The 16,063-nt window shown below is 44.7% G+C and overlaps 1 protein-coding gene across 2 annotated transcripts in view; it reads right to left on the bottom strand.

The window, feature by feature from the left end:
• DIP2A (disco interacting protein 2 homolog A) overlaps positions 1–16,063 on the bottom strand; it is a 116,237-nt gene that overhangs the window by 21,334 nt on the left and 78,840 nt on the right. For both annotated transcript variants that reach the window (XM_030454403.1, XM_030454405.1), the window contains exons 17-19: positions 10,352–10,466; positions 9,205–9,344; positions 404–540 (exon numbers count right to left, since the gene is read on the bottom strand). In XM_030454403.1, coding sequence (XP_030310263.1) covers positions 404–540; positions 9,205–9,344; positions 10,352–10,466 — 392 coding nt within the window. The remainder of the gene's footprint in view (positions 1–403; positions 541–9,204; positions 9,345–10,351; positions 10,467–16,063) is intronic.

The following is a 16,063-nucleotide window of genomic DNA, read 5'->3' as shown; positions in this document are numbered from 1 at the left end:
ACTACATAGCTTATGACTGTTATGCTACCATCCTTACTATCTCTTCTTCTGTCTACCTAGGAACATCATATATCCAACAGCAAACCTGGCTGGGCACCAATAAACTTGAAATGGCATCAGGTAACACTACAAAAGGCTGCTGTGTTGCTACAGAAATAGAATGAAATTAAATGCTAACACAGGCACAACACTGGATTGAAGAACATTTGTGTCTATGATGGTACTTTGTATTTTTGGTTAAGAGACAGACTTTTGAGTTCTGATAGATAATGAAACAGTATGTATTTGGCCAGGGCTCTTTCTAATAAGATGAAAAAAGGAAGTCTAAGGAAATAAGTTTATTTACAAAAAAAAAACCCCAACAAGAAATGTAAGCATGAACATTACAAAGAGAAATACAAACCTCAAACACATTCTTGGTGATCCCAAGGAGGCCGAAATATGCCATCCCAGTTGCACCTGAATTTACACATATTTCTCCCACCTCATCAGCTTTACACAGGTAAGGAGTCCCATCCACCTTGACAACACACACGTTTGCTAAAGTGAGAAGAAGAGCACAGAATTACAGCACTGGTATGCTCCAGGAGCTGACAGAGAAGCTGCATTCCCACTGACAGGGAGATGAAAATTTTAATACCACTTATCCAAAAACAACAGCACACAACAGAGCTCTAGCTAATTGTTTTGTCAGCCTGTGTCACATATACTCCAAGACTGAAGATACAAGTTTGCAAACGCAGTTATTTATTATATTTCTTACAGTGCTTCACAGTCTACACATCAGCTGCAACTGAAACCAAAACTGTAGAGACTGCTTTTCAATGTGAAGGCAAATGGCTTGATCAAGTACAAGCATATATGGGAATATATGGGAATATGGGAATAAAGGCTAAAAATAAGGAGATACCAATTATAGACACACTGATCCTTTTAATTTTTGCACACTTTGGTATTCATAGAATCATCCCTTATGTGAGAATTACGTGAGAAATGGAGATATAAGTAGGCTATTTTATTCTCTCACTGTCAGGTCAATTATTTTTCTGTGTTATGGCCCCACCTTGTTTTAAAGCAGGCCAGTCTGCCAGAAAACTCCCCTCACACAGCTGACCCCTACACAACCTCCTCCTGTGACAACACATCACCTCTTCCCTATCTTTAGTTTTATGACCCTCTGCAACTCATTCAAAGGTTTTCATAAAGTTCTTACTGAGATTATCCTTACAATTTTTCTTCTGAAATCTCAGAATTCTTCCTACACTTAAATTTTCTTATTTTTAATTAAGGACATATATACTTGTAAGCCAAGTATTATACTGGCCACTGGTCATATTTTAATACTGAAGTCGACGTTTTCTCAGAGGTTTCTCTGGCTAATTAGAGCCCTCACTTAAGTAGTCTGAATTTGACCTTTCGAAGGGGAAGGAAAAAGAATATGGAGGGAGAAAGCAGGAAGAAGTTTACCTTACCACTTAAAGCTAAAGATTGACAAAGAAATCAAAATGGCTGCTTGAATCAGCACAAAATAAACAGAGCCTTTTAAAAATTGCAGACTATGCCATAAAACAAATGTTCTCCCCTCCCCCATTAGAACCTGATTCCAACTCAGATTATCCAAACCCTCTGTCATCATGCATCCTATATTAAAATAAAGAAAACCACCAGGAGGCTCCAGAGGTATCACAAATTTGTTTACTTGGTTTATTTTTATCAGCTAGCATTTGTTAATGAAGTGTTTGGAACCACACAATGATAACCTTCACTGACTGAATAAGGAGACACCACTCAAATTCTGGTCCAGGTCCAAACCCAAAGTAGAACAAAACCTTTTAGCTACTGGAAATTAGACATATGAACTGAAAAGTTAGAATGGAATGACACAGTATGAGCTATTAGTTGCGCAAAAATGCATTTTGCAATATAGGAGGAGAAACTGGAAAAACAGGCCATTTAAAACAATGGCAAATATAAAAAAATTATGAAACACAATCAATAGGTTATTATCATAGGAAATAACTTGAATGAATCTCAGAACTCTGCATGTAATGCTTAAGCAATGATGCAGAGTGAGTCATTAATAACTGGAGGAGAGAGCACATCAGTTTGTAGGCATACACAGACGCTGCAGTCCTCACCTCATTCACAAACACAGAAAACCAACAGATCAGCCTACAGTCCCCATCCACAAAGACCAAGGACAATCCTATCTCCCTGATCGAGTGAAAAAACAAAACCAAAACTTACCAGCACCCAATGTTTTATCATACACGTACACTCTAACAGCAGGCATAGCTCTGCCCTGCCATGCGATACTGCAAGGTTTTCCTTGGGCAGTATCTGTAGAGCCTGTACTCTTGCTTCTCCTTCTTTTCCTGCTTCATGTGTGACATACAAGAGAGTGCATCTACCCCCATTTCAGTGTCTCTCAACAGCATTGCATCTGAAAAAGAATTAGAGAGAAGGGAAAAGCAGATGGGACAGGAATGTACATGTGGACTACACATCATGAAAAACACCGATTAGTGGTAAGAAAGCTCTCTTTCTTCAAATGAGTCCACATGTACATTCTTACAGATGGTGACTCTCAGTAGCTGGCCCTGACAAGAGATTTCTGGAAGAGGATGAGAATCCTACTGTGCAAACAAATGACCACCCTGATGCCCTACCAAAGACTGCATTCAGCTTTGGATGTTTCAAGACTAGCACAGCATGAATGCAAGATGAATGTCAGAGGCTTGCATGGCAGAAGGATACTACCAAAGCTGCCTGAAGGAGTGTTAGAAAGTGCTCTCTTCTGCTTTCACAGGTTCAGAGTGGAACTACATGCAACGGATATCCATTCAGATTGTTACTGCATGACAACAGTGGAATTCCAGGATCTTCTTGTAGCAAGCAAGTCTTTCTAGAAGGCCTGTGTCCGTAAGAATCAAAACAAGAGGGCCATGCTAGCACTACAGTCTTTAGTTGTAACTTGTGTTCTAGAAGCACAGTCTCAGAAAAAATACTAAGGCTAGGAAAAAATGCCTCTGTCACAACTGTGGAAGCTATTTGCAGGGTTACCAGAGAAACCTGGTCTTTGAAGAAACCATTCTATGGGGATGTCCAACGCAAGGACCTAAATTGTTCACCAATCTTCTGGGAAGGCACAAAGCAAGACAACTACCTAGATAAGGGCAAACAAGAACCCTAAAGGTGGTCACAGAAGACTCCAGAGCAAATTGAAAAAAAAAAGTCTCATCATAGCTGCAAATATTACCACAGATCTTGAAGAGATAAAGTTCTGCAGAGGCAGAATAGACTGAAGCCAAGTCATAGAACTGAAAATTCTAAGGACTGAGAGGGAATGAATGAGGTTCTGGTATCTCATGCTCACAGTCTAAGGAACAAGACTGAAAACTTCACAGTGCTGTTATTCTGTAACAACTCCTTTCATAAATCCAGCACTGAGACAAAGGAACCAGATTCCTCTGTAGTGAAGATGCATCATGGTAACTACCAGAATCTAGGTGAATGTTTGTTGAGACATGGAGAGAGAAAACAGAAACATTCAAGACAACCACAGACTGGAAAACAAAGCCAGCATCCTACCATTTGAGACATTTGAACCATTCCTCTTGAACTTCTGGGAAAGGTACTGAATACAGACAGAATCCAGAACTTGAAACAGTGTGTGCATAAGTTCATCTTGTAGAAACCTAAGATCTGGCACCAACCCAAAGTTTTCTGCTTAAGAATAAGAAAGCAGCTGCTGCAACACTCTTGATGAACCAGGCTTTTTATGATACAGGAGCTATAGGGATACAGATCTGGATTAGAAAGGGTTACTCTCCTGTAAAGAAAAGAATGTGAGAAGAATCCCTGCAAAAGAATGGAAGGAGAAGGAAGGCAAACTGAACTGAATACCTGGAACATTCATATCCAGGACCAAGCATAAAGTATATACATACCTAGTAAATTTGCAAGATGACAAATGACATAGCAATTGCATCTCAGATGATGTGAAAGCTGGGGGCACAAAACCAGCAGAAGAAGAGAGGTTTGGTAATCTCCCTACCATCTATACTAGGTCAGTTGGAAAAACTGAAGGCTGTTATCAGCCAAATACTCCTTAGCAAAAACAGTCCTAGAGAGAAACCATGCAAAGTAGCCCAAGGCAGTCAACAGTTCAGAGAAAACATCATCCCTACAGGAGCTGCAGGGAAGATTCCAGGGGAATGCATACTAGGTTCTCTCTGAAGAATTCCCATGCTATCTTTGATGGGTGTATCTCTTTGTGGATGTTGCATTTGCCTGGTGGTTTTGTGATTGGCATTCACCACATAACAAAAGTGAACAGCCAAGGCAGCTGAAGGGAAGGTGGCATCAAGAGCAGCATGTGGGCAATGATGTAAGATACATCCTCGTGCAGTGGTCTCTTGAGTAAGACTACCTATATAGGGGGCACAGTGTCTCAGAACAAATAGAAAGATCTGATGAAAAGGAGGGCAAAAGTGGACACTTTATCCATGACCTTTTAACCAGCTGGTTCTTGAATAAAGTACACCAGGGATCTCCAAGGCTAACGAGATCAGAACCATTTGGCTTGACTGAACAAGCCTCAGCATGATGACTATTTCTTGACTAGGTGCCTGATTTCCCAATGTGTATGACTGAATTAAATTTAGGAATGTGAGCTGCTACTTCATAAGATGTTTGAGAGAATAAGACATGTAGTCACTTATAAGAACTCAAATGTATTCAGTGGGAATCAGAAGATGGAACAGAGCCTTCAGGAATGGCATGACTCAAATCAGGCCTTTGGTGGAAACACAGCAATCTAAGGGAAGTTAAAAACCAGAAAACCAGATAAAGAGCAAGACTCATTAGTCAGCAAAGTAATTCAAGAGGGCAACTAACAGGAAAGGAAATGGTGGTATGTTCTCTCCTGTATGCCAAACACCAAATGAGAATGGACAGAGCACATCCTCCATGAATACTACATAGGAAATAGCATAAATCTTACAAGGTAAGGCACAAGTATATCCACTGTTAGAATGTACATGCAGACTCATTTGAAAATAAGGTATTTATACTTGACACACATCTATAAATAATTGCTAGCCTTATTTATTTGAGACACAATCACAGGGAACAAAATCATTGGATTATCCTCTAGAAAGAACTCCATCACTTATGTCCTGACTTAAGCAACCTACAGAGAAATTTCTGCTAAAATATACCTACATACCTGGAATTTTTCTCATTTGGTCAAACTGTAGCTAATCTACTCTAGATACTGATAGCCCAGTGCTGATCAGAATTTTTAAAGAGTTAAATTAATTAAGCTGCTCCTCAATTGTAAATCATATTAACTGAAGGCCTTAAAAGGATGGACTTAACTGTTCCCCCCTCACACAATCAGACAATTCCCTCAGTGTTTCTTACTAACATAGAAAGTCACAGTAGTGTTGCCAATTGCCTGTCAATGGCATCTTAAACCAGAAGGTTGAAGGTGCAACACAACTGTAGGGTGCTTTGTGCCTCAGTGTAGTCAAGCACAGTTTGCTCAGAGAGCAAGCTACAGCAAAACCAGAAGGATCTCCACGTGATAAACTGATCCAAAGGAAGATTTTAATCAATGCTGCATCAAATACCATTTTTTTGAACTCCAAAAAACTAGACCAAGGTCCAGTTCAACCTCCAGTCAGTTCACCAATAGATCCATTACTACCTGAAAAGCATGCAAACTTCTTTTCTCCAGGTTCTTGTGACTGAACCCTAATCTAAGTAAAAGATTTGCATACAGCTAAATTTCAGTGGGGTTTCAAGGGAACATCAGTAGCCTTACCAGCCAAACCAGACAGCAGTAGTAGGCCATGCCATCAGTACTCCAGTTGAAATGGAAAAATAACCATTCTGCTACTACAGAGAAGCTAACAGCAGCTGTCACCTTGGTCTTTGTAAACAAGTTTACCAACCTTACTTTGAACATTCAGATGAAGCAATTCAGAAGCTGTTAAATCACATTAGGTCACCACACTTTTTTTTTCCTGCAGTCATGTTTTCACATTGAGGCCATACAGCAATACAGTCATTATCCTTGATGGCTGTAATCACACTGGCCTGTCTTTACAAACTTAGTTTCTAGCTCATAAAGTTGAAGCAGAAGTTATCTTGCTGTAAATTACCTGGCCCACCCATTTTCACAGACCCATGATTCTGTAAGAGTGCTCAAGGATCAGAAACAATACAGACACATGGTGATATAATCATAGAATGCTTTGGGTTGGAAGGGACCTCAAAGACCATTTAGTTCCCTGTGCCATGGGCAGGGACACTTCCCACTAGATCAGGTTGCTCCAAGCCCCATTTAACCTGGCCTAGAACACCTCTAGGGATGGAGCAGCCACAACCTCCCTGGGCAACCTGGGCCAGTGTCTCACCACTCTCACAGCAAGTTATTTCTTCCAATGTCTAACCTAAATTTCCACTCTTTAAAGACATTCTCCCTCATCCCATCACTCCATGCCCTAGTCAAAAGTCCCTCCCCAGCTTTCCTGTAGCCCCTTCAGGTACTGCAAGGTGTGCTAAGGTCTCCCTGCAGCCTTTTCTTCAGGCTGAACAACCCCAACTCTCTCAGCCTGTCTTCACAAGCAGAGGTGCTCTAGCCCTCTGAGCAACTTCATGTCCTCCTCTGGACTCACACCAGCATCTCCATGTCCTTCCTGTGGTTTGAGGCCCCAGAACTGGACACAGTTCTGCAGATGGGTTTTCGCTGGAGCAGAGTAAAGGGGGAGAATCATCTCCCTTGACCAACTGGCCATGCTGCTTTTGGTGCAGCCCAGGATAGAGTTGGCTTTCTGGTAACTGCCAGAGTGAAGAAGACAAGGATTTTTCACAGACCCAGCCAGATCTCAACCTGCCTGAGAGTGCCTGGCATGCTGAACTCTACAGAATGCAGTTCTATGAACAGAACTCAGGATGTATTAATATTGTCCTGCTGGCCACAAAGCCTTTGTTCCAAGAAGAACATTTTGAATATTTTGCCTATCAAAGGTTAGATTAGAGATGTTTGATTTTCTGCAGATAAAATGAGCAGTGTGGACATGAAATCCCACACACAGGGCTCCTTTCTGTTTGTTTTGATATGAAGAGCTTCTGCTCTGTGTTTTATTGCTGGCAGGAGAAAGCTCTGAGCTTGAATCGAAGTTCAGAAAGAATAACTGAACCACCAACACAATTGTTTGCAAAGTGCTTGTGGCCGTCAGGAAAATGTGCAACTTACTAATTTTGAGGACCCTGAAGTAGAGAGGAGAGGTGGTTGCTGAAATAGCTCAACATAGCTTTCCCCTTTCTTCAACTGTACCCTTAGTCAGCGCTGTTATCCAGAGGGAGGGCTTTGGACCCACAACTCAGCAAGGCAGGAGATTCATAATGGGGCCAAGAATAGCAAAGTCACAGGTGCCTCTTTGCTTTAATCCATTTATTGGTTGTGGAACAATACCTACACCTATCTACTTCAGGCAGCACAGTTGTTGCTAACACATCATGAAGGAACAGAGGTTAATCCAGGATTTACCAGTTTGCTGGGATATCCAGAGGGAAGGGACCTCCAGAGGTCATCTGGTCCAACCCCTCAGCTCAAGGAGGGCCCTCTTGAACGGCCCAGGACCATTTCTAGGTATTTTTTTCAATATCTCCAAGGACAGAAACTCAACAGCCTCTCTGGGCAACTTCTGCCATTGCTTAGTTACTCCTGCATAAAGTTTGTCCAGATGCTCCAGTCTCCAGTCATCCCTGTGGCCACCTCACTGGATAAAGTAGCTCTATCTCTCTTTTGTACTGGGTAGCCCTGAAATGGACACAGCACTCCAGCTGTGGCCTGACCAGTGCTGAGGAAAGAGGAATGATCACCTCGACTGACCTGCTGACAACACTCCTCACAGTACACCAGCAGCCTTCTTTGCTGTAAGGGCACACTGCTGGCTCATGTTCAACTTGATGGACACCTCGAACCCCAAAGCCCTTTCTGCAAAGCTGCTGTCCAGATGGTTGGCTTCCAGCATGGCCTGGTGCATGGGTGCACTCATCCTATAGAAGCCCTTCTTCTTGCCTCTAACATCCCTTGCCTGATTCAATTCCAGCTGGGCTTTGGCTTCCCTTCCCTCCTTTCTGCATGCCTAGACAGTGTCTCTGTATTCCTTACAGGTTATTTGCCCTTGCTTCCATCTTCTAAACACTCCCTTAGTATGTATGATTTCTACCAAAAGCTCCTACTTCATCCATGCAGGACTCCCGTCCAAGTTCCAGCTTGTTGGGATGGACTGCTTTCAGTTGGCTCTTCATCCATCCTCAGGTAAGCTCCATACATTCCACTGTTCCCTCACATATAGGGTATCTCCCTCTCCTGTGATTCCTAAAAGGACTGCACCCACCATGCCTGTCATTCCATGTCCTGAGGAGGGCAACAAGGCCAGTGATAGGGCTGGAAGGACTGTCCTATGAAGAGTGGCTGAGCACTCTGGGTGTTGCCTAGTTTGGAGAAAAGGAGGCTGTGGGGTGACTTCATTGCTCTTTGCAGCTTCCTGAGGAGGGAATGGAGAGAGGGAGGTAGCTGAGGTCTTCTCCTTGGGATCCGGTGACAGGATGTGTGGGAATGGTTCAAAGCTTTGCCAGGGGAAGCTCAGACTGGATTTTCAGAAGTCTTTCCTTACTGAGAGGGTGGTTGATGCCCCACACCTGTCAGTGTTTAAGAGGCATTTGGACAATGCTCTTAAAAACATGCCTAAACTTTTAGTCAACCCTGAAGTGGTCAGGTAGGTCCCTTCCAACTGAAATAGTTTATTTTATTCTCAGAAGTGGACTGTTACTCCTGGACAAACAAGACTGTTTCTTACCACACTTTATATTTTGTTTTGTTCTGCTGTAGCTGTTAACATCAGTCAGCACTCATGCTAAAAGGTGAACAATAACACAACCCTGCAGATCAGCCAAAAGCACCATCCCATAACAGCTGTGGTCACTCAAATTTATCATTCTGGAAACTCTCTACTGGAAACACTGAATTATCTGGTTGAGACAGTGCTTAATCTTCATGTGTTTAGGTGATGTGTCATACTACTTTTAAGGTGCTTATCATTTGACATTTTTCTTTATTTTCTCAGCACAAGAGTAAGGAACTTCCGTGGAACATGCTTAAACCTACATAAAATGCTTTCCTACCTCCAGGCATAATCTGACCAACATCCTGTACAGTTAAAACTGACAACTTCTCTTCTGTATCCACTCTTATCACGCCAAAACTCAGACAATTCATAGATAACACTGCTTTTCCTGGAGGAGGCCCACCCAGCTCTGGAGGCCTGAAAAACATAAAGGCAAATCAGATATGAATGAACAGACCAAGGGCAACATCACAAACATCATGCAAGTGTCTCAGGTTTGTAAAGAGAATAACGAGTTTCTTATATTAAACAGCAGTTTAAAATGCTTTCTTATTTTCAACCCAAGAGTTCAAGACTGATATTTTAAGTAGAAGAAAACCAAGCTAGAAAAAACAACTTCAAATGTTAAAGAGAGGATTTCATTATATTTCAGTAAAAAAAAAGTCAAGAATCAGCATTCAAAGTCTAAACTGTCTAAACATGAGGAAATATTAGGAAGTGTTTGAAGGGCCTGATGCTTCCTACTCTGAGCAGAACTGATTGAGGACCAACTACTCCTTTTTGTCCAAGTGCTCAACTTCCAGGATGGAACAGAAAAAAGATTCTGCTGTTGGGCTTTTTTTTTTGGTTCTCCTGGCAGAGAAAGCACTCTCCAAAATCTCAAACATTTGACTCAAGATTTCTTGAAATTGATTTGCTTACCATTTGCTGAATGGTAAGATTACCATTTTGACCAAAGCCAGTCAAAAAATTCCAATGTATTCCATCCATATGTCTATTTATAAACAAAGCATTTCTATTTCAACTTCTATGGTATTTTCCAGGCCATTTAGAAATATTTTTTCCTTTTTTTCAGTCCTCTGTTTACATGACATTGTATATCAGCAATGACTTGAAAATTCAGCATCTTCTTCTTCCCAAATAAGTAACAGTTTTGATTTTTGGGGGGTATTCTATAAAGGTTCTCCAGCAATATCAGTGTGGATAAGACCCAAACCTATCACTGATTACTTTTAGAAAATATTAGACTTTTCAAGTTAAAAAAAAAACAAAAAACAACCTTCAGCAAAGGAGATACCTGCAAGTCTCAGACTTCTGTCTCAGTGTTTCTGTGGGTAATCATCTTCTCTGACTATCATTTTAACACCAAATACATTTCAATAGTTAACAAATGCTTCAGCACACTGCTCAGAAAAGAGAATTACCTGCGAATAGCAACAGTCAGTGCCTCTGAAGAACTAGCACAGGGACAGATCACTTCTGGTCTCAAACCTCTGGACTGAAATACATTCAAGAATGCATCACAGGAAGATATTGACCCTAAAAAGAACAATCACAATTGGAAAACTTTTGCCAAGGGCAGGAAAGCTTGAGCTGCAGGATTTCAAAGTCCATACTTACACTCCAGGTCAGCTGTACAAATCTGGCTGCACGTGTTCACAAACCAAATATACTTTCAAGCTGCCTAAAAAAACCCATTCCATCTTATTATTAAAAATTAGATTTGGGAGAAAAAAATCCTAGTGGTTAACAACTAACATGCTGAAGGAAATTCACAGCTACTGGCTCTTTCTCTGGCAGCATAACATAACCCTTTATAGAAAGTTCTTCAGTGATCAGAGTATTTTGTCACCAAGGGTAACTGGATATGCCAGCTTCCTATATAGTTCCTAGACAAATGTTTTTTAAGAGGACACAAAAGCTTTTATCATTCAGCATCAAATGCTTCTGACATGCCTTCACCCTAGTTCAGAACCCTACTTGGTCTTCAGCACCCAGCGCCAAATGCAAGAGGCCAGCTCACCACCTACAGCTTTGTTGAAGTATGTAACAACAGACCAGCAAACTTCACTAACTCTACTACATCCCAAGTGTAATTTAATGTAAACTCATACAAGAATACACCACTGAAGCTGAAAAAAATGAATTTACACAGCTAAATGTAACTAAGAAATGCCAACAGCAATGAAAAGTAATGGCATCACCTGTGGGTAGTTAGGGTCTGGCGGTCGGAAGATATCGCGCTGTACGGAAAGACAGGGCCCCTCTCCTGATAGCCAGTAGCCTTTAGTTTATGACATAAGCAGACTGAAGTGACGTTGCAAACCCGAACTATATAATGCTGTGTCACTCTTCAATAAACGCCATTTGCCGTCCACCACGTTGGTGTCTGTGAGCTGATGGCCCAAGCGACCCGGGGTTGGTCGCCGTGCTGTTCCTGAACCAGGTCGCCACGCCTCGCGAAGGCAACAAGTGGTGCCGAAACCCAGGAACTCCCCTGGAATCGGGTGAACGGCAGCCGGAGAGGCCGGAGCAGCCCGGCGGGAAGGACACTCCCAGACCAACAAGGAGGATGGAAGCCCTTGTGAAGGTCATATCACAATTACATCAGCAGTGGGGTATTGATGGTAAACCCAAAGATTTTACTCTTGCAGTTGGAAGGCTTTTACAGACTGGGGTCATTGACCAGCCGGTGGACATTCTCCACCCAGAAGCGTGGGACAAATGCACTAAAGTGTTAGCCAAGGAGACGATGTCCTTGGGTTGTGGGAAAAATCTTCAGTCGTGGGGAAAGTAGTACAGGCTCTACAGAAGGCCATACAAGAACAGGAGACCTGGAGGGCTGCAAGGGACTGTTTGTTGGCCACCCCAAAACTGGGAGTCGGGGCAGCCACACAGACTCCGCGCCCCCCAGACGATGGCAATTCTGCTGCACCTAAAGACTTGCAGAAGGGCGATACGCCCCCCAAATCCCCGAAACCCGACACGCTTACGGAGGGACAGAATCAAGCAAAATCCTTCTGGGGTGGGTTAGCCGAGGAGGCCAGGAGTGCCGCGGGGAAATCAGAGTCTGAGAATGTCTGGGCTAGACCACCGCCCTATGCACCCCAAAATGGCGCCAAGCGGCAAGGGGAAGGGTGGGGCGAGGATGCCCCCAGCAGGAACAGAGAGGAAGTGCTATAGCCAACAAGCGCACACAAATGGGAGGGAGAGGAGAACGAGAAGGAGACAGGTGGTGGGGGTGACCGGGAAGGGAAGGGGAGTGCGAGTGAGGGGTGGAGAGCCAAACAGAGTGGCCATCTGAAAAAATGCCCTTATAGGATAAACACCTCCCCTAGCAGAAGGCGAGGCGAACCAAGAAGGGGGGAACAGCCCGTCCTCAAGGGAAAGGGGCTGGAGCCTGACAAAAAAGTATTGGAGCCCAGAAGTAACCAGTCAGTTGAGTTCCGATTCCGGATCAGACACTAGCTGGGACAAGTGGCTCGCAACTGATCCAAATTCGGAGGAGGAGGAAATGGGGGTAGATAGAGTTGAAAGCCAAAATATTGTTATCCACAATAAAGAGGGACCGCGAGGGGAAAAAATTCCTCTCACGGACTGGAGGAAAATAAAGAAAGCGTGCGCCGATTGGGTCCCATCGGCCACGCTAGCGTTCCCGGTCCGGGTGACAGACGGGGGACAAAGGGTCCATTTGCCAATAAACCCTAAGGATATACAAGCGATTGTTAAAGCAATTGCGGACAAGGGGCTTAACTCCGCCATGGTCTCCACCCTCATAGGTGGGGTTGTCGGGGGAGATGACATGCTCCCGTTTGATATAAAACAAACCTGTAGATTGATTTTTGACGGGGCAGGGGTGATTGTTTTTAAACAAGAATGGGAGGACAACTGTGCGAGGCAACTAGCCCAAGTAACTGGGGCGGATCACCCACTACACGGCTCCAGCCTGCAGCGACTAACGGATACAGACCCAACAATGATTATCCCCCAGGCAAAAGCCCAAGGCCTGCAGGCCCATGAAGTTATGACAATTACTCGTGCAGCTAGAGAAGCTATTCGCACAGCCTCTGGAGGTATCGCCAAGCCATTGCCATGGTCCACAATAAAGCAAAATGAAAGTGAGAGCTTTACACAATTTGTGGATCACCTCCAAGCAGCGGTCGACTCTTCGACCCTGCCCATGGAAGCAAAAGGCCCGGTCGTTGCAGACTGCTTACGTCAGCAGTGTAATTCAAACACCAAGGAAGTCCTACGATCACTGCCGGCGGGGTCAAGTATCGCGGACATGATTAAGCATGTTCCGAATGAAGAGCATCTGGCCCCGATTCAGGTGGCTGTTCGTACTGCAATAGCTAATGTGATGGCATGTTTTAAACGTGGCCAAGCTGGCCACATGGTGGCAAACTGCCCCCAACTGGGGGACCCGTCACTGGCACTCCCCCCGCACCAGAACCGATACAGAGGACCGTGTTGGGCCTGTGGAAAGAAAGGACATTTAGCTAAGGAATGCAAATCTAAAACCCAGGGAAACGGGGGGGGGAGAGAGGGCACCCGGGCCACTCACGGTCCTCTCCCTCTTGGGACATGAGGCAGCCCAACTATGCCAACCCTGGATGGGGCAAGGCGCTCTCGAACCCACTGCCCCCTTGAGAAGCGACCAACTTTATGGTCCAACCGACGGTCCAGCCGAATTTGCCCCCATCTCAAGGACAGCAAGGACCACCCCTTGGAGGCGAGACCCCAGGGTGACCCTGGCAGTAAAGTGTGATAACCTGCCAGCGGTGTGGGGGATCTGTTCCCTCTATAATACCTCAAATGGCACCACCATTAGCGTCCCCTTTTTTATTGACACCAGAGCAGATGTTACAGTTATTCCTGAGATGAATTGGCCCCCATGCTGGAAATTGGAAGACGCCCCCATGGTGGGTGGAGTTGGGGGATTAACCCGAGCTCAGAAGAGTGCTCAACTGGTAGCAATCACGCTTCACACTGAAAAGGGACCGGAGAAAACCATCACCCTTTTTCCATATGTCATGTCAGGAGTCCCACCCCTGTTGGGAAGGGACGCTCTAGCCCTATTAAAAGCCAGCGTGACAAATTTACCCTAAAGGCCACTGCTGCACATCCACTCCCACCAATCAGACTAACGTGGAAATCGTCCAACCCAGTGTGGGTCGAGCAGTGGCCACTATCAAAGCCTCCAATGGATGCTCTTCTTGAGCTAGCTGACCACGAACTACAGCGAGGTCACATAGAGCCTTCCACTAGCCCGTGGAACACCCCAGTTTTTGTAATACCCAAACGAACTGGCGAGGAGTTTCGTCTCCTCCATGACCTGTGTGAAGTAAACAAGACAATCCAACTAATGGGTCCTGTCCAAATGCTGTTGCCTATGAACTCTATGATACTGGAAGGACAACCTTGTGCTGTCCTTGATATTAAGGACTGCTTCTTTTTGATACCCCTGCACAAGGAGGACAAGGAGCAGTTTGCTTTCTCTGTCGTATTTCCAAACAGCCAATGCCCCAACCTACACTTCCAGTGGAAAGTGCTGCCCAAAGGAACGATCAACTCACATACTATCTGCCAGATCAAGGTGGATCGGGCGTTGGCACCAGTCCGGTGCAGTGACCTGACTGCGACTATCATTCAATATATGGATGATATTTTAATCGCTGCACCGTCAGGAAGTCAGGTGGACCAGCTGGTGTCAACGGTTTCAGAAACTCTAAAAACAAATGGGTTCGAAATCGTGAGCGCGCAAATTAAAAGAGGACCATGTGTAAGTTTTTTGGGAGTGAGGATCACAAGTTCTTACGTAAACCCCCCCCCCAAATAAAAATCCGTCGGAACATTAAGACACTCCATGATATGCAACAGCTAGTGGGGTCCTTGCAATGGCTCCGCAATATTGTCCTGATCCCTCCCGAAATCATGGCCCCCTGTACGATCTTTTAAAAGGAAAGAACCCATGGGAGCAAAAAACTCTGACAACAGAAGCAATGAACGCTCTCGACTTTATCGAGCAACAGGTGTCATCAAGCATGCTCGCCAGGTGGAACTCGAATATACCACTTGATCTGTATATGCACTTCATGGAAGGGGGGGGAGTAGGAGCACTGGCCCAGGGCCCCCCTGAAACAGCCAAACCAGTACAATGGATAGTCTTAGAAAACTGTCACGTGCATTCTCTCTGGGAGTTGAGTGCCTTGGTAGCCTCATCATGAAAGGCAGAAAACTCGCCCTAAGACACCTAGGCATCGAACCCGCCAGGGTATACCTACCCTTCCACAAACAGCTCCCAGCACAATCAGTGGCGATGTCAGAGCATCTGGCCATAGATCTTGTCGGATTCGGTGGAGAAGTCCGGTACGCCACAAAGCCCCCCTGGACCCAAATGCTGGCAATTGTCAACATCGACCTTCCACGGAAGATCATGGACCGGCCCCAACTGGGACCAATGGTCTTCACAGACGCTTACTCAATGACCTAAACCGCGGCAGCAGTATGGCAATCGGGAGGAGAATGGCACTGCATTAAGATGATCAATTGTGCTCTTTCAGTCCAGCGGCTAGAAGCATCAGCCGTAGTACTAGCGTGCGGACTGTTCCCAACAGAACATCTCAACATAGTAATTGTTCGATGTTTGTGGCCAAACTTTGCTTGGCCATGTCGGGGCCCGGTGTGTCAACATCTACAGCAGTCCTGATGCTGGAAGAAGCACTTTTTTCTTGAAAGGGCACTATATTGGTCATCCACGTCAACAGTCACAGCCCAATTAAAGGGTTTTTCCAAAACGGTAATGACAAAGCAGACGCCGCTAAGGATTGTGGGCCCTAAGAGACGCCCGTCAGCTACACGAGTCTCTCCACATCAGAGCTAAAGCGTTAGCGAAGAGATGCAGGATTTCAGTCACTGACGTGAAACACATAGTAGCTACATGTCCCTACTGTCAGAAAGCACCACTGTGGTCCAGCAGGGTAAACCCCAGAGGTCTTAAAGCAGACAGATTTTAGACTCTGCCAGTTGCTGAAACCTCAAGTGTGGCTAACAGTAACTGTAGACACATATAGCGGGGTGATCGTAGCCACTCAACACCTTAGGACTGACTCCAAAGCAACCATCCAACATGGCTG

The sequence above is a fragment of the Calypte anna genome, chromosome 7 (genome assembly GCF_003957555.1).
Source record: "Calypte anna isolate BGI_N300 chromosome 7, bCalAnn1_v1.p, whole genome shotgun sequence".
Classification (NCBI taxonomy): domain Eukaryota; kingdom Metazoa; phylum Chordata; class Aves; order Apodiformes; family Trochilidae; genus Calypte; species Calypte anna.
Note: the sequence above shows the minus strand (reverse complement) of the source record. Positions and strands in the feature narration are given on the sequence as shown.